General features: G+C 42.4%; 1 protein-coding gene across 3 annotated transcripts in view; it reads right to left on the reverse strand.

The window, feature by feature from the left end:
- The window catches only part of pde4ba (phosphodiesterase 4B, cAMP-specific a), a 211,951-nt gene that overhangs the window by 15,138 nt on the left and 174,156 nt on the right, over nt 1-22,657 (reverse strand). For all 3 annotated transcript variants that reach the window (XM_004553843.3, XM_004553844.4, XM_004553845.5), the window contains one exon: nt 4,775-4,887. In XM_004553843.3, coding sequence (XP_004553900.1) covers nt 4,775-4,887 — 113 coding nt within the window. The remainder of the gene's footprint in view (nt 1-4,774; nt 4,888-22,657) is intronic.

Raw genomic sequence — 22,657 nt, forward strand, 5'->3', positions numbered from 1 at the left:
CTCATGTTAACTTTTATCAAGTGGAAAAAAGTTAGCGTTCATCCTCCAGCTTCACTGTGTTTATGCTATGCTAGAATAGCTGTGTCACTAGCGATCACGTAGCACATCATTATATACCAGCTAGTCCAGCTTCAGTAACCCTACAAACGCCACTGCTGTTTAGTTTTCTGTCTTCATTTATGTTGGAAGTGATAACAGAGCTGTACGTTTGATTTTTTCAGAAATCTCTCAGTCAGAACATGCTATATCATGTTTAGGTGGAAGCTAGCGAGCTAACTTCCTGTTAACTTCTAACTCCGTTGAATGTAATAAATTCTGTTTTCATGGATGCCTGGATGTTAAACTTAATTGTTACACCTGGTAAAACAGCAACGCTGATCATTTTATTAAAGATGAAAGAATTTAGACAGTTTTAACTCTCAGTGATGTCGCAGTGTTCGTTTGACTTTGGTACCTGAACGGATGGAGTTTAGGACCCAGATTCCTCCGCGAGGCTCCTGGCTATGGTAGCCGTAATGCACCGACAATCTGGTGCAGCTTCGTAGCTACCAAAGTCGTAGTAAAACATGTTTTGACAGATTTCTGTGCACCGTGTAGCACATAAAATCAGTTCGAGGTCAGTAAGCACAACCAGAATTCATACATAAGGCGCACTGTTGATTTTTGTGAAAATTAAAGGATTGTAAGTGCGCCTTATAGTGCGGAAAATACAGTATATGAACTGGACAAAAGCAGCAGCTTTTCACCTTTTCAAAGCAGGAACCAGTTGTTTCTTTTTTGGTAGCAAATTCATCACGTTTCGCAAATGAGTGCAGTCAATTATAAACTTCCATTTCAATTATAATTTTGGCTCATGCAGAATTGGGATAAAATCTTTATCTTCTCTTCACTTCCCAAAGTTCAGTGAAATCCGCATGATTAAAAAAAACAGTTGTTTCATCTTTTTTCAAGTTTACTAAATCTGATTTTCTTTTTAAGTTTTCTTTTAAATCTGTGAGTAACTCTGTTAAATGATCTTGAGCCCCATATTGACAAAAAGAACTGATTATAATCAAGCAGACATTAGATGCTTAAGCTGTATTTTCACACAACAGAGAGTCTGCAGTGCTGGAAGGAGCATATTCCAACTCACAACAGACTTTGACCCGTCTATGTCAACCATACATAACAGAGGGGACAGTCACGTACTGTAAGTGCTCAGCATCAGCCCCTGCCTGCACTTCACCTTGGAGGTACGATCGCATCTTCTTGCGTTTCACCTCCCCTGTGCTCATGTTTCATACTCTGCCACAGCTTGGATAACAGTTTTTCCACCATCCTAAATACAATAGGAAGTTGCGGGGGTCATATGAGCCGATCGGTATGTTCTTGCTAACAAAGCCGCGTTGGGTGTAACGGCCAAGTTGACAAAGGGTCTGCAGTTGTGCAATGTTTTAGTTTACTGTAAAAACAAGACTGCCGAGATATGAGGGGATTAGCCTACTGTGGGTACGGACACCCAGCTGCACGCACACTCACGTAGACACAGGCATGTATACATGCGGCACATGTTCGATGGGCGACTCCTTATCAGCATCTTGTGCACATACGGTTACGTGTCGGGGCACATTCACCCACTTGCCAAAGTCACATCTGTGAGAGAGGGTCATAATGCATAATAAGCACATTGTGCCACTTGATACGCTGCGCTGTGGACCGCAGCGGAGACTCCACATTTAAAGAAGAAATACAGTTCAGTATGAACTGATTAAAAATAAGAAAGTACAATTTAGAGAGCTACTTTTCTTTCGTTTGACCAACGATAAATGGCCACACCTGTCAGTTTACATCCATCTGCTCAAGTGGAAGTGCTGTCAGCTTTCCATTGTGTTACAGTCTGATGATCTTGGCAGACCGAGGGGTAGGTGTAATGTTTTCTGGAAAAAGCAGCGCAAAACCATTCCTTCGTTTTTCCCTTATTGGGATATTTGGGAATCTTTCAAGTTGGTGAAGTTCCTGTATTCAATCATCACCTACAGATAACGTTCGTCTCGATCCAAAAAAAGTTTTCTACGATTGCAAAAGTCCTACAGTTACAGTCTTGATTTCAGGCTAAACTGAAACGCAGCTGAGGAGTGATGCAAACCAACAGCTTCTTTAAAGAACGTTTGTACAAGCATGGATGCTCCGACTTCCTCTGCACTCTGCCTGTCTTCTGTGTTTGGTCTGTCACCCCTGCTTTCATGTCTAAATGACTGTTTGAATAGTTGTTCCAGTAGTTCTGCAGTGATTCTGTCAACCTAAGTGAAACCGCTCCTGCTTACTGTCAGTGCTGGATGTGTGACGGCAGCAATAGGATAAATAAACACGGCCATTAACCGTCCAAATGGGTATGTTGGGATGGCTATTGTCATATAGAGAGAGCAGCAGGAGATCAGGAAGGAGACAGGAAGAGAGAGTAACTCTGCCCAGGGGTCTGCGAGGATCCCTTACACACACACACACACACACACACACACACACACACACACACACACACACACACACACACACACACACACACACACACACACACACGTGTTCTTTGTCTTCCTCTCTAGTTCATTGTGTTTGACCCACTGCTGGATCACTCGCATCCTGTTGTCCAGTTTTCATGAGAAATAATAAGCTTTCCTCTTGATTCACATGTTTACATGACAGGGTTTTTCAGGCTAAGTTACACTCATCGCACACACAGCAGCTTTCTGTGGTTTGGACTTAAACAAAAGACCAAAAAATGTAAATATCTAGCTTCCTCCAAGTGGCCGATCTCTGTGGCAGTCTACGGTATAAAACTGCCCAGGTTAGATCTCTAACAGTGATGGCCATATATCCAGTGACTCATGAACTCTTCCTACCTTTAAATCCCACAGACATATTTACTTTGGTGTCCGGCAGCCAACCACATTATCTCTATCGACAACCATTTTAAAAACAGACATCTGTGGACTGACTGGATACTTCAAGCCGCAGGCGAGGTCTGATCATTTTCTCTGAATGATGAATTCTTAAAGTACAAAACTGAATAGATGTAAAACCTTGTCGTAACGGGGAAACCGTGCTTTGATATCCATGACATCATCTGAATGCAAAGGCCAAAAGGAGGCAATTATGAGACCATGTGTTTTGTATTACAGCCCTTAAGGTAATAGCAGCAGAGATTCTAATGACAGAGAAATAAATTATAGACCGAGTAATAATTTTTTGATCCCCTGCTGAATTTGTAAGTTTCCAAAGAAACGAACAGTCTCTAATTTTTATGGTAGTATCGTTTTAATGGAGAGAAGCAAAAAATATCAACCAAAAATCCAGAGAAAATACATTACATAAAAGTTTTAAATTGATTTGCATGTTAGTGAGTGAAATAAATATTTTATCCCCTACCACCCAGCTAGGATTCGGACTCCCACAGATTGGCTGCGTGCCCATGTGTACAGATTAGGATCAATCATTCATCTCAACGCATGTTTATAGAACCAGAACCAGTTTCTTCCATTCGAACCTCGCCACCACCAAGGACATGGTCAGAGGCAAAGCCTTAGATATGCTCAAGACTGGAACTGAGGTACAAAACGTTTGATGAGCTTTCATTATTCAGAAATGGAAGAAGTATAAAATGACCAAACTGCTCAATCTGGAGCTCCTTTCAGTATCTTGCCACACGGGGTGTGCTAACAAAGGAGTGGAAAGGAAGAAGCACATTAAGGTCATGGAGTGGCCTAGCCTCAGACCTCAGTCTTTTAGAAAATCTGTGGAGGAAGCTGAAGCTTCGAGTTGCCAAACGGCAGCCACAACACCTAAAGGATTCAGAGAGTTTCTGTAAAGAGGAGTGGGCCAAAACCCCTCGTGAAATCTTTGCAAACTTGGTGACCAACAAAAAGAAACGTCTTACCCCAACAAGGGTTCGTCCACCACCAAATAGTAAGTCATGTTTTGCTTGTATGTCTGTCTCTTTCCATGAAAATGATACAGCCATTTCTTTGTAAGTGAGCAAACTTACCATGACTCACACAGTCATGGATGCCACCTAATAATTCTTAGATATCATGTCGAGAATCCAGTGACACGAGCACAGGAAGCGCAATACAACAAGTGATTATTAAGCTGAATGTGGTTCAGTACCATTGTTTCAACTTCCTGTCTCTTCACATAAAAACCAGGCATTGAACTTCACTGCACATGACACGCAATCGGTGACACAGAAGAAACAGAATAATCAGCGGACAGTGGAAAAGTTAGTCAGCTAAGATGGAAAGAGAGCCACAGCCGGTCAAGAAAAAACACACACCTGCTTGTTAGACCATCTTTTCAACAAGGAGAGTTTTATGTTTGCTCAGGAAAACAAATCTGATGATAAATAGGACATATAAGTGAGCTGGTGGCCTTTTAATCCAATCAGCACTCATCTCAGCCCCCTCTGCCAAACCAATCTCCTCCTCATTACTGTTCTGTTTATGTTCAAACTTTTAACGCTGTTTACTTTGATGGGTCATGCTAAGTTCAGCAGTAGCATCTTTGGATTTTGTATACCGCCCTTCATGTGTTTATTATGCTGAAGGATTAATGCTTCCTGCAGATTCCCTTGCTAGTCAGATTTGAGAGCTCCCCTAAAAAGCGGAGCCCTTTTTTTGTATAAACACTTGCAACACATGGACTTGGATTTATCTGCTCGAAATACAAGTGTGATGGCACAAAACTGCCCCCATTATGATGAAACACAATAACAGCAAACAGTGAAAGGTGCAGCCTCTCATACCTTGGTGGAGGCCATGTCGCTGACAGAGCGGTAGGTCTGGATGGTCTCCAGCTGGTCCAAACACCACTCCAACTCCTCCATTGTCTCCATGGCCAGTTTCTGGTACGCGTCATCTGTCAACAAACAGCCGGCACACAGAGACACGCAGTCAGAACAGACAGAGCACATGGAGCCCGAACGCTGCCCAGCCACTCCCAGGGACCGTCCACCCACGGGTCTCGCTCAGGGTTCCTGCTGCTGAGGAGGGGGGACTGCTAGAGGTGGGACACGGTTGTAGCGCCCCTTCGTCATGAGGAGGTTTTTTAGCTGCTGGGACTCGCAGCTGTCAGTGGAATCGAGAGAAAGCCAGGACCTGACCTCGTTCTGTCACACACTCGACTTGTCTGTGTGAGTCCCCAACCCCCCAAACGTCATCTCCCAATCTGAGGCCCTCAGCTTATTTACATAAAGTCAACCGCCCTATTACAGGAAACTAGATACCCCCACCTCACAAACAAACTTTACCCCATCTCACAGGAAACAGACACCTCGAAACCTAAACACACATGCAGAGGCGCACATGTTGTACCATTAAAAACATGCATTGACTTAACTGGTAAAGTTGCCACCGATTAAGAAATATTTAATCACACTAATTATTTTATTTTTGATCATCGACAACAGACGGTGGCATCGGACACGTCTTCGTGATGAGCCCATCATTTCTGACGCAGGATGTTTTTAATCACTCATTTAGTCATAAAAAAAAAATGATAACAACTGCTGCAAAACATGTGTCACTGTTGCTTTCTAGGACGTAAGAAGAAGGCTGAAGGTCCAACCACAGCAGTCAGAAAATGCGCCCTAGATATAAAATGACAGGAACTGGCACTGGCGTTACGTTTACCAGAAATGCAGTGACATTTCTAATGCTGTTGTGCTGTTACCATTTAGGTTGTTTTTATTTCTTTTCTTTTTAAATATGTTGGTCAAATAAAGCAGAAGGATTATAATAAAAGAAATCTTGAGTAAAGAACAAAAACATCTACAAAGCACACATGAAGTTGGTCCAGAGAGGGATTATGATGACAGACAGAGAAAGTCAAGGCAAGGTTTGTGCTGTCACCACTGCTGAGAGATTCCTGCTTGGCCTGGGAGTCACTGCTCCGACCCTGTTCCTGTGGTTTAACCATTTTTCAGACAACTGCAAACTGTACGTCAGAGTTGGAGTGAGTGTGTCTTGGAAAGCAAAGGCGAGTGTGCGATGAGTTGGTTGGTGGAGTTGAACCAACACACACACACAAACACACTCTTCTCCCACTCACTGTGTATACTCCGGGTCGCCTAGCTGCGGAGCACAACATGGCAGCAGGGTGTGCACTGCGGCGACCTTAGCGCGGCCACGTAGAATGCGTCCCCCGCTCTGATCTCCTCGCCATCAAAGACACGAGCCTGTTTGCTCTCCCAAACATGAGAGGCACCTGGCACTTTGCCCACAGCCTTCCCTCACTCTGATGAGGGCAGTGAAAGAAAAAGAGGGAGTGTGTGTGTTTGTGTGTGTGTGTTTAGTTTAATGCCACAACTGCCTGATCTTGAAACGGTTTACACTTATTTGAGATGTTGCTCTCCAGTATTTCCAACATCTTTGAGGTGGTTTGTGTTTTTGAAGAGCGTAGAAAGGTCCCTTTCCCTGGAACGGTCTTTTCTTTTGACCTTTTAAACTCTGCTCAGAAAGCAAGAACCACAGTAGAAGTTTTTCGACTGGTATTTCAACATTTGTCCAAAGTCGTAGCAGTAATGATGAGTGAAAATGAAGCTGCATCAGAGAGAAACAGCCATGGCTGGATTGATCTAAAAATCACTTTCAGGATGTGATTTCAAAACACACAAAACTGGGTCTCAAGATCTAGTTCAGCAAGTCAGGCCCTAAAGCCAGCCATAAGGCCAAATACCTGCAGGTCTCCATGTATTAAATCCAAGTTTTGAGGCAGGTGCCAGAGCCACAGAACTGTAACACTTGTATAACGGTTTTACTTTGATCCCTGGCCTGCTGGAAAACAAGGCCAAAATCACCAGTCTTTCCTCCAGCAAAGGACCCAGTTAACCACCTGTTAAAGATTTATTTGCTAAGAACTAAAATATTTGGCTCGGGTTCTAAGTTTTATGTCAAAAATATTTAAATTGCTCCAACAGCTATCAAAAATAAGCACCGATGCTTAGAATACTTTACTTCAGATAGAAATCGAGCTAATAAAAAAGACTAGTCGACCATAAAACAAGACAAGTTCACAGCTTCCGCAATATGACTTCACTTCCTATTTGGCTTTGCCTATTTTAAATTCATATGAAAAGTTCCATCATTCATCCATCTACCGATCCATCCATCATCTACCCAGCCATCATCATCCATCCATCCATTTATCCATCCATCTACCCATCCATCCATCCCTCTACCCATCCATCCATCATCTATCCGTCCATCATTTATCCATCCATCCACACATACATCCGTCTACCCAGCCATCATCTATCCATCATCTACTGATTCATCATCATCCATCCATCCAACCATCCATCCACCCATCCATTTATCCATCTACCGCTCCATCATCCATTCATCCATCTCCTTATTTCTCTCTCCTGAACATATGGAAGGAAAAAAAAGTCAGAAATTAATCAAGAAGTAATTAAGTGCAACATACAAATAATAATAAGCCTTATTATGTTTTTCAGGGTTTGTTTGTTGTTTTTTGTAAACTTCAACTTTTTTTACATTTCAAATATCATTTCAATTAAACAGCCTGTACACATTGGTGGACTAACCATTAGACAAACATTAAATATAATTTGGTTAATTACCAATGCTTTTAATTTTGGTGGTCTAATAGACGTATTAAACACTGTAAATATAGGATATAATGAGAAAGAAAAAAAAAGGTCAGTTTGAACCTGGATCTTAGGTCTACACCTATAGTCAGGTCTAATTAGATGGATGAGACACAAGCAGTAAATCACAAACGTGTTGGTATAAGGTTAAAATATGATTTGTCATAATGGGTAAAAAGTATTGGTGAGAAAAACTGGTGATAATGAAAACACATTAAGAGTAGAGGCATGTGCACTCACTATATATTAGTAAGTACTCCAGTTATGGCCTTGGGTGGACTGAGGGAAACAGCACTCCAAACACACACACACACACACACACACACACACACACACACACACACACACACACACACACACACACACAACGATACAAGAGGGGATTTCCACCGCCTCCACCCGACACAAGGACCTTTCTGATCAGTGCTCAGACCTACAGTTTGTCCCACAGGGGCAGGCAGGAAAATACATATGTACAGTCCAGCCACACAAACACAGTGACACACGCACACTTGATGGCTAAGATGTCTTGTTACCGCACACACTGCCATACAAACAAGTACTTTCCATCTGAGAGAAGCGGAGCCGGCAGGAAAGGTTGGGGGGGGGGGGGGTTTGAGGTCAGCACTCTCTGTCTCGGTTTCAATTTAATATTGAAAAGTTTTTAGTTGTTTTTCACTAAATCCAGCGAAATCAGCAGCCCGAGGTAACATTAAAATCGAGAAAATGCAGGAAAAGGGCAAGAGTGAATGAAATAAAGAGAAATAAAAGGAACAGAAAATAAAATCCAAATAAAGAACACATGGGCTGTTTTTTAATGTTACCAGCATTCCTCTTACTGTGTCAATCCATAATTCAATGATTGTTTTTCCTTTCCCTGTTTCACGTGCATTTTAGCGCCGGTTCCAAAATGTTTTATAATTCTTAGATCTGTCTTTTATTTGATTATTAGCATTTCAGAGCATAATTTTTCAGATTTCCCCATAAAATCAATTTAAATTCACTCACCTCCTCCACAAGAATAACATTTTGTTGGTTTATTTACTCCACATTTTATGGGAGATTTCTTCACAAACACACACACACACACTCAAATGAGGTTATTTAAGGACCATTGTGCCCACAGGACATCAGACAGGAGCTGTTAAAGCTGTTTGTGTTTGTGCCTGTGTGTGAGCGACAGCTGCATCTGTCATCCTCCCATGGGCATAGAGATAGTTTGCCCGTGATGCAAAGGTAGATGCAGCAGGGCATGTCAGCTGCAGCGCATTATCAGCAGCCAGCATCTATGTGGAAGACTGTTAGCTTAATTGTGAGCAAGCACTGACACACGCTGGGACACAAAACCCACTCTGACTAAAGGGGTCAGTTGAGGACCAGCCCTCCCCACACCTGCTCAGTCCATCCTAATTTCTGCTTTTCGTTGACCAAGAATTCCCCGTGTAAACATTCAGGTTTCGAAGGGTGACGTCCCACATTTCTAGTGAACCAGCGTAAACAGACCACACACGCACTTAAAGAGAAGCCAAACTTTGACGCTGGTCAACTGGCAGCAGCGCCGGATTTGTAAATGGCTGAAAAAAAGCAAGAGAGAGACTGAGGCACTCTCTTTCTTCATCTCCTGCTTTACCAGAAAGTGAGTTGATCTGAAACCCTCCGTGCGGTTACACAACACTTCCTAACAAAGACCAGAGATGGTACATTGAGGTGGGGGGGTAGCGCTGCATTTGGAGGTCTTACAAACTCAAGTTTGGCTTGACATTCACAGAAATGTCATTGACAAGAAATCTGAAAAGTCAAGGGGAGGACGAAGAGCGGTGGTGGAGTTTGTGGTTTCGGGGCCTTCTTGCATAACCTCGATACATTTCTTGATCAAAACATTTCTCTAAGCTGGGTTCTGAGAAGTGACAAAATGACATCATGGCTACGTATTTCATTAGCAAACATTTATCTGATTTACTGGGACTCAGAATGTGAGTAATATTTCAGTAGATGACATTTCCTTACCCTGCGGCTGTTTGATATTAAGGATAGGAGGGTAAAATAAACCTCTAGCCATCCTGTTATATTGGAGACAAAGCTGGTAAATTCATTGCTCAGGGACGCAGTGCTGGTAAAACGTGCTGGTTCCTTTTTTATGTGGTTGTGACCCTCCAGAAGCAGCACTGTGACATATTTAGGATGTTGATTCACAGATTAAATATTCTGATGTGTTGTAATCGTCCATGTCTCTCGTGCCAAAGCTACCAGCTTTTATATTTGCTGCCTTCCCCTAACACAGCGGTGGAGATGGCGAAACAGCGCTTTCGCGTGCGCGGCTGTCGGTGGAAAGAAGAATGCAGCTGTTACACTTGCTAACAAAATAGCAAGCGCGTCTCTTTATCTGTGTTTAATGTTTCTCACTTTAGTAAACAGAATTTGTGTGGCGAAGGTTCAAATCCAGTCTGGAATAATCTATGAAATGAGACATTATTGGAAGTAGCAACACACTGGAAGTAAACATTAGATTTGCATTTTTTGCAGGGTCGGGGGTCCTATTGTTTCACAGCATGTGAGTACAGCTCAGTGCAACAGTGTGACTTGTGGCTCTTCTACCTGCATTTAAACTGAAAGTCATTTACAACCACAAAACATAACAAAGGTGCTTTGACTGGGCCACACAGCGTGTACGTGTTTGAGTGCTAGGCCCCATTTTTGTAGCTTGCTGGCTCTAATCCCCCCTGCTTATACATTCCTCCCCACATTATACACATTTCTGTGAGATTTACAATCCGGTCGTTAAGTGATGACGCGACGAATCCTACTTCCAGGCCTAAAGTAGTCTGCGTTTAATATGGCTTTTGTGTTGTTAACATGTTTAATGTTTTGTATTTTCTTCTATTTGATCTCAAAAAGCTCCTAAAAACAGTCAGTGATCACTGTTGCCCTCCCTCGGCTTTTATTATCGCTAATCATTTATTTAAGCTCAGTTTTTAAAACCTTAGGATGTAACTACAGCCCAGCCCATGCAGCAGTATATGAATGACTAACCTCGTATTGTGGATGGATTATCTCAGTTGTTCTCCTGGCTGAAGTTTGGTCCTTTTACAGCATCCTGCCATGCGATTACATTTGTTCCTGACCACCGAGAACACTCACGTTAACTTTTATCGAGTGGAAAAAAAGTTAGCTTGTTTATATTATGCTAACATAGCTGTGTCGCTAGTGGTCACGTAGCACATCATTATATACCAGCTAGCCCAACTTCAGTAACCCTACAAACGTCACTGCTGTTTAGTTTTCTGTCTTCATTTATGCTGGAAGTGATAGCAGAGCTGTACGTTTGAATTTGTTTCCAAAACCCAGCAGTCAGGACATGCTATATTGTATTTAGATAGAAGCTAGCGAGCTAACTCCCTGCTAACTTCTAACTCCGTTAAATGTCATAAATTCCGTTTTCATGGATGCCTGGATGTTAAACTCAATTGTTACACCTGGTAGAGCAGAACGCTGATCATTTTATTAAAGATGAAAGACTTTAGACAGTTTTTCAACTCTCAGTAATGCCATAGTGATCGTTTGATATATGGACCTGCAGCGGAGTTTAGGTCCAGACACAGCTAGTGACGTCAGACTGAACGACCGGATAGAAAAGAAAAGCAACGCACAAAACGATGACTCTGCCCCATAAAGGCTGGACGGTTACAGCAGAGACCACGCTGAATCGTAGGAACGACAGCAGAAAGAGCTAATCAAATTCTGTGTCTACGCTGCTGTTACCGTCTAAAAACAAAGACTGGAATGAGAACTGTGTGACTGGAACATTCATTCATGTATTTATTTGTATTACTGGTATGTGACCTAATTTCAAAGATTGTTTTGAAGACGGCCGGGCCTCTTTCAGAAGTTCTGTTGCAGTGAATTCATTCTTCCATTATGCGAAGTCTAATCCAGACAGTAACTTTGTTTTATCTTTGCATGCAAGTGTTAAGATTTTATGTGGCTAAAACTTCAGTTACAGTAACATTAACCCAGAAACCAGTCCAAACGGGCCTTTGCTCCAAACTGAATCACGCACAAGTCTGAGGTTTCTCTGCCTCCGTCACGTGCACATTGTTCGCAGAGACACGGAGTGATTTACGCACGTAGGAGATGAATGTGAGGAGTACACGGTGAGGAGTGAAACGAGCTCAGGGACAGTCTGACACGGCACGGTCTGAAGGTTCGCTGAGACCTGAGGTGCCTTGTCGTACAAACAGTATCCCTCTTATCTGACCGCTCGTCACTTTCTGATGTAAAAACCTTCACAGTTTCGAATCTGTATCTCTCCCGCTGATAAAAAGACAGACGTCATTGAAGCTGTGTGTTTGGCCTTATTGTCAGCTCGGCTCTGAGGACCTGTGAGCGTAAACAGTCTTGTCCTTGAGCTGCATGCTCACGCACTCTCTTCATCTCACAACAGTTTCTAACATTTCTATATATCCAAAACTTGGGTATGCCCACCAAAAAAATGCACACAGACCGGGCTTTGTCTGTATTACCTGGGGTGAACTCCTGCATTGAAAGCAACAGCACTGACTAGACTGAATGAGCCTCATTGTCATGCTGACTGGCCTTTGGCCCTCAGGTTGATTTGCATGGATCAGAGGAGCCGTGGGACCCCGCTCAGCCAGACTTCTGTCAGTGTCGATGCTGCTGCTGCTTTATTCTCCTTTTTAAGTTCCAGAGAAGCTTCCAGACTTAGAATTAAAAGGTGTAAGTGGTGCATCTGAATTCAGGGATTATGAGAAGTGTTGGGTATAGAGCAGCTGTTGGTGGTCCTGAAAGACCCTGCTCTCTAAAACACCTCCAGACTGATTTGACACCAACAGATTTACTCACTTCTCACTTCCTGAGGGCGTGGCTGACACGTGGTCAATCACAGTGTTCTGCTTTTTTTCCCTATTTCAAATATCTGACTGCAGTAGAGATAAAGCTACTCTTTTTCCTTGATTCTTGTTTACGTGATCTTGGGTCCAGCCCAGTAGCCCCTCTTTGACTCAGTGTAAAGCGTGTGCATTGCATAGAGAAGCATCTTCCCACTAAAGAGCTGTTTTTGTGCAGGTTTAGATAAAAAATACCATCAGTTTGTTAAACTTCATCAAAAAAAGAAAGAATCCTACATCTCTGCTAGTTTTCAACAGGTGCCTGTAGCTGTCCCTCCCCACTTTTCCACTCAAAGTGGAAACAGAAGCAGAATATAGTGTGTATAGGCTGCAGGAAGAAGCCTTCATCACTCATCGTTCATATATTACTCAGTGAATTGTCTCCGATGAGACCCTGTCACCCCAAACCTCCTACTGTGTTATTTATTATTTATTATGTTACTGCAGTGCCCATTATGATGTGGTTCCTGCTCAGCTTGGTTCCTTTAGTGTTACTTGTGTGATTAAACTGCGGTGCATTTAAAGTTGTGTTCATAGCTGTAACATGCGATTCAGAAATGAGATCAGTCACGATATTATTTTTGCAAACACTGCAGGGGTAGGGGCTCCACATTAGCTTTTGTCACAGGCTGAAGCTTCAATAAAAGAAAAGTCATATAAAGTCATATTCATATACATATACACACATTCATTTGCCTTTTTGTTACTTTCTGTTAATTTCTAGGGAAGCTAACCAGCTACTTTTTAATGATATCATATTTGCCCTTCTCTCCCTTCTTTCTTTTGGATTTAGTACTAAAGTCAATTAACTTATTTTAGCATATTAGACTATCGCTTTAAATGGCAAGTAACCAAACAAACTGGGACACAATAGCCATGGTTAACTGGGAGCGTTTTTTTTCTGTGCTAATACAGTGACCTGGCATGTTCCTCGAGTGGGTTTCAAATCACAAAAGCAACAAAGTGCATGCTCAGTAATCACAATTATTGTTTTATTTTTAAATAAATGCTCATAGACAGCTTTACTACTGTAAAGTACTTACTACTAATTTAAGAAGGCAAGTCAGAAATCAAAGGGTTTCCAGGAGGGGAGCTTCAGACTCTACCAGGAGATGCATTACTGGCGGGGCGATCGTGGCTCAAGAGTTGGGAGTTCGCCTTGTAATCGGAAGGTTGCCGGTTCGAGCCCCGGCTTGGACGGTCTCGGTCGTTGTGTCCTTGGGCAAGACACTTCACCCGTTGCCTACTGGTGGTGGTCAGAGGGCCCGGTGGCGCCAGTGTCCGGCAGCCTCGCCTCTGTCAGTGCGCCCCAGGGTGGCTGTGGCTACAATGTAGCTGCCATCACCAGTGTGTGAATGACTGGATATGTAAAGCGCTTTGGGGTCCTTAGGGACTAGTAAAGCGCTATATAAATACAGGCCGTTTACCATTTACTGCTGCTAGATTTAGTGTCACGTCAGAAGAGCTACATGTGAAAATACATTTCAGGTGACAAATTGGAGTAATTCGTTTTGTCATAAACGATTAGTGTTATTTGTATTTTGACGGCTTGAACATGTCAGAAAATACGGACCGCTTCCACGTGCTCCATCCCAGGCCTCATATCACTCCTGAGGGTCTTATTTCAAATAATGGGGCCGTAAACAGCCTCACCAAGGTGATGTGCACTGCAGCTAGACAGGCTCTCTTCACATGTCACGCTTCTTCTGTTTCTTGGCGTCAGGACCTGAAAAACATTCTACTGAGGCCAAGCGAGAAATCATTTTAGTCCGGAGACTTTTCCAGCTGTTGTTGAACTGTTGTCAAGACAAACATGACTGTCTCATTAACATTATCTTGGCTGTATTTAGCGTGCAAGCCGTGAAACGGAGCCAATTCTGGCTGGTCCGGGTCGGGATAAAGTCGAGTTAACGAGCGGGGCAGGAAAGGCACCAGAAGGGTTCTGCAATGAAGGGCTTTGCGTGCAACGAAGGCTCAAGAAACATATGAAGACCAGCTGAAGAAAACCTCAAATAACCTCAAACAGCATGCCTACTTATGATGGGTAAGCATGCCTTGTGTGTCACTTCGGGCCAGCCCGTGTGTGTTTATGTGCGCCTGCCAGACCACATTACAAAATCAAATTGAACCAATAAAGACTGTTGGCAGCGGTGAGCACGCAAGACAAGATTGATTGTGTTCATCCAAACTGGCTAAGTAAGACTTCCTGATTGAATCAAGATTAAATACGACTCCCTCCCCGAGTAACAGCGAAATAGTCACGCGACATTCACGGTGCAACTGAAGAGCAGTTTCGAAAAAGATACATGGATTTGGGGGGAAGAAAAAAAAAATAGGTTAATCGTTTCAGAGAAATGATAAGCAAAAGCATGCTTTTCTTGTTTTTTTCTCTTTGTTGGTAAAAATCAGGTGGCTTTTTATTAAAGCGGGCTGTTTAATCATTGACTTTTTTTAAAAAAAGCTGGCTTCCTGCGCTGCTCCACAAAGAGGACGCAGTAGCTGTGGTGTTTTTCTGGCAGGTCAGGTTGGGGGGAGTGCAAAAAGCTTCCCAAATACCCAAACAAAAGGCTCTGTCTGTGAAGCAGAGAGCGTTTGAATCCATCTGCACAGAGCTGAACAGGCCTGCTGGCAAGGGAATACTTCAGGGGAAGGGCACCCGTCTACTTTATGACTGTGCTGACGTCAATGGCATAATTCAAATACTTGCAGAGTGCATGCTTCCAGCTTTCTGAACCTGCTCTCTCTCTCTCTGTGGCAGGCTGCAGATAAAACCCGAAGCGGAACAGGACTCCGGTAAAACACAACATCCAAACAACAACTGGAGCGGAGTCACGGCTGCGCTCAAACAGCATCAAACCACATGGTGTTCATTTACTCGGCCTTCAATGCTCACAAAGCCAAAAGTGACAGATTGATACATCTTTGGAAATGAAATGTAAATTTGTTCACGGAGAGCGTAATATTACTTCAAAGGAGACTTTTGAAACTTTAATTGGTTTGAGGGGAAAATAAATCCTATTAGGGAGAACTGCAAGTGTTTTTGTATGGTTTTTATAGGTTAAAGAGGAAGAAGAAAAGAAAACTGAAATCAATTAAACCCCTTTCTATGAAGGATGTTTGTCTTTTACCGAAAGAGGGAAGTGACACCGCTTTTTGTGTGAAGTGGTGTATGTATGTGACGTACAGCAAGCCTACAGCCACTATATACGCGCTGTAAAATAAGGTAATGAAACAAGGACAGAAAAACAAACAAAAGAGTAGCATTCAAACCAATTAAGGTGTAAACGAGGAAAAAGGTTGAAATATTTATGGATCCTGACTAACTTAATGACACTTGTGAAGACTCAGACTGTTTGCTCCCACCAGATGTTTAAGGATTGTTTTTCAGAGTTTTAATGACATCATGGCTTGTATTGTTAGATAAGTGAGGATGACATAACTGAACGGGGGGCCGGGATGATGACCACAGACAGACTGAAAACCCCCCAAAACAAAACAATCCAAAATGTGAAATCCTCCTCAAAAGTCCCGCGAGTTGAATCCAGCACAGGATCTTTGCTGTGAGTCAAATTTCCTCTCTAATCAAAATAAAAGGAAAAGAATAAAAATGGGAATTTAACAGCAATGTAACGTCATGCTTTAAAATAGAAGCTCAAAGCTAATCCCAAAATCCAGTAATGACCATCCCCTTGAATCTAATAGCTAACTGCACATAACATTACTTTACATGGTTTCTAGTTCATTATGTGGTGCTTCCTGTGCAGCAATGCAACTTCTCTGACAGGAAGGATATTTTTGGGGGGCTTGCAGCGTAGGTAGACAGGAAGTTGAGTTACATCAATGACTTTTTTAATCTCTACTATGTATAAAACTCTAGCGTTAGCAATTTGTGGCCTTTGCTTTTCTGGTTGGTGTCGAGTTTGTTCATCCAGTCTTACTGCAAGGACTGGAAATCATCCGTCTGTTTACAACTAGGAAACTGCAACCTAACTGCAACCTGGCAGATCTGCCGTTTTTAAGCCAAGAAAGTTAAAACACCGCAATGAAATATTAACAAAATCAAGAATTAAACTACGCACACTAAGAAGGAGAATCAAACCTAAAATAGGCCTCGTGTAGAAGAATACACACTCATAAACATACAGTCAAGTGGGTCTTTTCCTAAAACTGAGCTCTGGATCTCCCTTGGCTGGGAGCCCCGCGAACCCAGCGCCAGCGTGTATAGAGAGCTTTGAGTAGGGTAAATACTTGGCACAGCAGCTTGTTTATGACACTGGAGACTTGTAAAGTGGAGACCAGGCCCGGCCACATTTTAACACTGGGATTACTTGCAATTAAACCATGAGCTCACCACCACAACAGAAGCCTGTGTCAGGCTTTTAAAATGTATTTGCAGCTACAGAGTGAATACAAAGTGATTACTAGTGTTTGTTTTAATTTTTTTTTTTTTAACTGTCCAGTAAGCTATTAATAACTAGAAAGCGGTGCCACTTATTCTGTGTCAGTCACTGTGTGTGGAAACCTCTTTAACCCTCTTAGGTCACTTGACTGATACTCGAGAGTCCGTGAGTTGGAGGATGGTGAAATGTGACCTAAGGCTGGAAAAGGCATCAGTGGGTACCTTTCCATAGCTAATATGCAATAACATAACTGTTGACACACAAAAACAACCCAAGCAAGGTCCATTTATAGACGCGTACGATGCTTTAAAGAAAACATTTGGTACTTTACGAGTTGATTAACTTGATTTGTGTTGTATTTGCTTTTGTTCAGAAGATATGAAACAACCCTACAGAATAGTCACCAAACTTTAGTTTTATAAACTCACACATATAGCACATGGCATTATTTTCTTTCAGCAATTGCTTCCATATCTCAGCCGTTACCAGTTTTATTCATGAGCACTGATTCATCTGTTGCTGTCTGTTCCGAGGCAGCGCAGTGGCTAACACTGTCGCCTCGCGGTAGGAAGGACCTGGAAGATCCCTGTGGCTGTGTGGGTTCTCTCCAGGTACTCCCGCTTCCTCCCACACTCCAAAGTCTTGCACGTTAGGTTAACTGGTAGTCCTAAATTGACCCTACCATACGACCTGGGACCTGTTTAGAGAGTACCACGTCTCTCGCCCCACGACATGGGATAGGCTCCCACTACCCTGAACTGGATAAGACGTAAATGGATGGATGGAAGGGCTTTTCCTTTCAAAAAAGAAAAAGAACAAAAGTTTATCGTTTGAGCGCACCTGGAAGAAACTGAAACCAGTAACTTGAACTAGTTCTCCACACAACTCTAAAACCCACTTCTCTATTTGTGCAGACATAAACAAACTGGCTAGCTCAGAGTGGATGCTTTAGAGTGGATGGTGCTACAATACAAGCTTTTCCTAGTAAACAATTTACACACTGGGGAAGTCGCTGCACGCCAGGACAGTTTTAGTGGAGCAACCTCACTGAACAAAGCACAACAGAGCATTTTATTTACTTCCTTATCTCACAATGAGAGGCAAGCTCTGGTCCTCAGGGGTCAGCCAGCCATTTTTCAAAAACCTTTGGGTTTTATGTCCATTTCAGCAACAAAAATGCATACTGAGTCGATAAAGGCCCACTTAGCGGTACTGGTTTAAAAAGGACAAAAAAGGCAGTGATTAAAAGATTGAAATTGGCTTTTGGCGTTGGTTTAAAATTAACTGAGAAGTTAAAGAAATTTTCTCTATGCAGGAAAAACAGTGACAGCAAAAGTCTGTCGCCACTGATAAAAGTCTCCCAGACAAACAGCAACATCATCCTAGAGGTCAAAGCCACACAAAGTACAGCAGCGTCAGAGTCATAAAAGACTCTTTCCATCGAACTGAGGTAACGAATTAAGCTGTTATGCAACAAAATTCCAGTGTAGAAAACATCCCACCCTACCTTTCTTTCTCTTTCCCCATTTACGTATCTCTGACAGTCTCAGCAACAGCCAACCCATCAATCACCCACTACAAAGAAAACACAGAGAACCAAATTCCTGGAAGGGAGCAGACGACAGAAAAGCACTTCATTTTAAGGTGAAAATCAGAGCTGGGCTGTCAGGATACGGAAGAATTAATGCAACTGTCCTGCAACTACAAAGGAAGAAATCGGTATACGAGTGATCTCAGTCGACGTACATCTGCAGACAGAAACACTAAAAATTCCCTCAATTACTTTTTCTGTCTGGGAGTGGTTATCATTCCTTCGTGTTTGCAGTGGCACACCTTCTACCAAACAGAAGATCTTCTGTTAGGCTACAGTCCACAAATTATTTTTGGAAGGAATTTAACGGACAATTTCCTGTAGGGCATCGAGGTTGGACGAGTACGACATTTGTTAATCAGCGAAAAATATCCAAATAAAATGTGACTGCCAGCTCTTCGATGTGAAGAATCACCATGCAATGGGTCAGCATGGCGATAAGATCAGCTGAAGAGTCTGTCTGGATGGAGACCTCTAATGCAGTTAGTGAAACAGCTGTTTCAGGCAGATCATTTGTTTACTTTGGGGAAGATTCTAAAATATCGAAATGTGGTTTCCTGGAAAGCTGCGCGGAGACTCCTCTCAGCTGAAAGTATAATTGGAATTATACTTTAAGACCATAATGTGATCGAAATTGACTGTTAATAACAACTGAAAGCTTGTAAGTATGTAAACAGAAAATCAATCAAGCACGGCGAGCTGTAGTTAACTTCCAACTCTATGACTCGAGGGGAAAAATAACATGTTCATCTTACATATTAGCCCGAGTATTCCCAAAGGGCACCTCGGCATGTAAACATCCAGATTCCTGTTTGCTGCAGAGGCAGGCAAGGTGACATAACAGATGCACAAACAATGAGAGGTGGCCTCTGGTGTTAATCAGAGGCCACCTGAAGTGTACAACTGCCATTGTGCAGCATTTTCCCATTATGTTGCTTTTAACAAAACCACCAGACTCTAATGACAAAAATGCAACTTTACCCAACAGAGCACGGGTGCTGCAGGTTAAATGTCTCAGTCTTAGTTAGTCTGTTTGCTTTAATGAGTGATTTTGGTAATTTAAACAAGTTAGGCCTCACTCACACAAACTTAGAGAGTGGTCAGAGAGTTGGACAGCTTTCAAAAGTTTTATTTTTTAGGGGGTTCCTGATCTTTGGTCTCTAGGCTTGGGTGACTGGAGCTTTGGAAACTGATTTCACAGCCAGCCAACAACCTCTACCAATCGCCCATGAAGCAGTAGTGACATTTTTGGTGCCAAGTTTCTGGTATTTGGTTGAAGTCTTCTTGAGTTCTATCGACCAATCACAGTATTGTCAAAACCAGTTTTTTTTCTGGCCACACAAATCGAGCTGACAAACATCTTGCGCCTGTGTTTCAGGTTCTTTATTTACTATAGATTTCTATGAGATGTTTACATGTAGTACATTGGTTTAAAAAAAAAAATAGTACAGTATGGATTAAATCCACTTACAGAGCTGGTTAATGATTTTAAACCAGTCTGGTGGGCGGATTATTATCCCTCCCTAAACAAACATTTTCTTGAAAACACTGACACAGATGCGATGCAGAAACACAGCCAACAAACCTTTTATGATTATCGCCTCAAGGATTCACCTCTGGTTTTTCTTAAATAATTTTTTTTCTTTTATTGCTGTGCTTACAAGTACGTACGGGGAAATTACACAAAAAAGTGAAATAAACCTGGTGTGGACACGCATACAAAAACCTCCTCAGAAGAAAAAAGCACCACTTCAGGTTGGTCTCCATAACAAGTACAAACAAGTTTCTTTTATCTCGACTGGCATACTGGTGATACGGTCCAAGTTGTGAGTAAGAGGACTCGTATTACAGCAACCTTACGCATTCACAGACAAACGCTTACTGTAGCCTGCACGATACATGAGAGGCCCTGGCAGAAAATATTATTGATGACGTCACCTTGTCTCCAAGAGTCAGATCGCATAAACAACGGTAAGATCTGAGCTGAGCAGGAGAGCGGGCGGTTTGGCGGAGGGTCGTGATATTCCGCATCTCCTCTCTGAGAGTAAACGTACAGCTACCCACATCAGTCACAAAGTGTGCACACAGTCGCACATACACACACAGCGTTGGCAGGCTCATCTAAAGCATAAACACAGGTACACACACAAATTCACCTGGTGAGGCAAACAAGGGTTCAGTAATATGCCTGTGTGGGTTCTCAGTCATCCAGGTTATGATAAACTAAGGAGCGACTGGACTTCTTCAAGTTTCCCAAAGACGTTTCAACTCTTATCTAAGAAGCTTCTTCAGTTCTAAGACCAAATGTTGCCGAGTCCCAGGTATTTGTCCCTTAAGAGGGTCGTTAACCAACTATTGATCAAGGTGCAACAGTAAACACACACACGGTGGGACGTGCCTTTTTCAGTGCAGCCAAGGTTTGTGTACACATTACATTTCAAAGTAGTGAGCCAGTGTTATTGGCAGAGAACAGCATCAGGAGGACAGTTTGATGGCTGTTGTGGTTTCACAGTGGGCTGGGGTTCCCGCTCTTCTTCTGAATGCCAGTCATGTTTCCAGGGTCTGTGTGTGACACATAGTGGAGAGGATGATAGAAATGTTTGGACAGGCTGTGTGGCTGACCCGAAGGATTATGATAGATGGAAATAAAGGGAAAGTCGCCAAGACTCTTGCCATCTCTTTTTCTCTCTCCGGCATGCGCTGCAGTCCACTGCGCATTCATTTTGCCGGTTCAAGACTAATGAAAAACATCCTCCTATTAAAAGGCAAAACAATGTAATACTGTAAGGCTGTCTTTCACTGCCTTCTGGAACAGCCTTGATTGGCAAGATAACGCTGTAATTTCATCAAAAGTCTCAGACAAATGCACTTAGTTTTATTAGTTTTAAGTACAGAAGTTTCTTAGTAAAGTACATTTTTGGATTAAAAAAAAACAACTTTATTAACATTATGAAATGTCAAAATCAAATCTTACATGAAAAGAAAGTCAACTCTGAAACCTGCAGAGATGCAAACATATATTTGCACAAACAGGCTTTACATAGAGTCCAAGTTTGCATGAACATTTGTGTCTGCCATTTACTGCTACACAGAAGTTCTTGACCACAACTAAACCCAAATGCAAAGATTGCATTTGGGTTTAAAAAAAAATTACAGTCCTGACCGCACGTCGCTGCAAGCGGATGATGTAAGCGACTGCCGAAGGTTGATCGGTAGATGAATGGGCCTAAAGTGATAGCGGAGTTCGCCGGGAACGGGAGAACCGCAAAAAAATTCATAGACGAAGAAATAAATCACGAAAAGCACAGAAAGTGGTCGCACTCGTTTTCACTTCATCTTTGTACAGAGTTTTTTAATCTCGTTCTCCTGCGCGGCGGACTCAGTGACCAACAACACGAGTCATGACAGTTTTGACACCTCAGTCTACATCATTAAACATGTGCTTTTACAGCCATTAGAATACTTTGTATAGACCCTCCCAAACTTTGAATGCAAACTCAGTCATCTTGTTCATCTTTCAGTAAAGTGCTAAAACTAGCATCCCACGTAATCACAGTGAACTAAGGATGCGCCTAAGATCAAAAGAAGCTAACAGCTAAATTGCTAAATGCGAAATTCAAGGCTTCAAAATCTACAATGGTTGACACTGGTTTGACAACTGGTCACAGCAGATGGCCCCGCCCCTCACTGAGCCTGGTTCTGCCAGAGGTTTCTTCCTGTCACAAGGGAGTTTTTCCTTCCCACTGTCACCGAGTGATTGCTCATAGGGGAGTGTTTGACTGTTGGGGTTTTCTATGAAACATTGAAGGGTCTTTACCTTACAACACAAAGGGCCTTGGGATATTTGATGTTATATAAATAAAACTGAATTCAACTGAATTATGGTAGCTTTATCTTGTAGATACAATCTATGTCGACACCTTAAACACCACCATTTTACTTTTGCAGCTGTATGAACATGTCAGCTCAGCTTTTGCTTTTAGCACACAGTAGTTGGACATCACCAAAGTAATTTTTTGACCAGAAAACATACTCAAAGTCAGTCTTTTTTTTTTTTTCAGGATTATTCAAATCAGATTTATTGAAGATCCCAAAATGCGACATGCAATTTAGTGCAATGACT

The sequence above is a fragment of the Maylandia zebra genome, linkage group LG17, assembly GCF_041146795.1.
Source record: "Maylandia zebra isolate NMK-2024a linkage group LG17, Mzebra_GT3a, whole genome shotgun sequence".
NCBI lineage: Eukaryota > Metazoa > Chordata > Actinopteri > Cichliformes > Cichlidae > Maylandia > Maylandia zebra.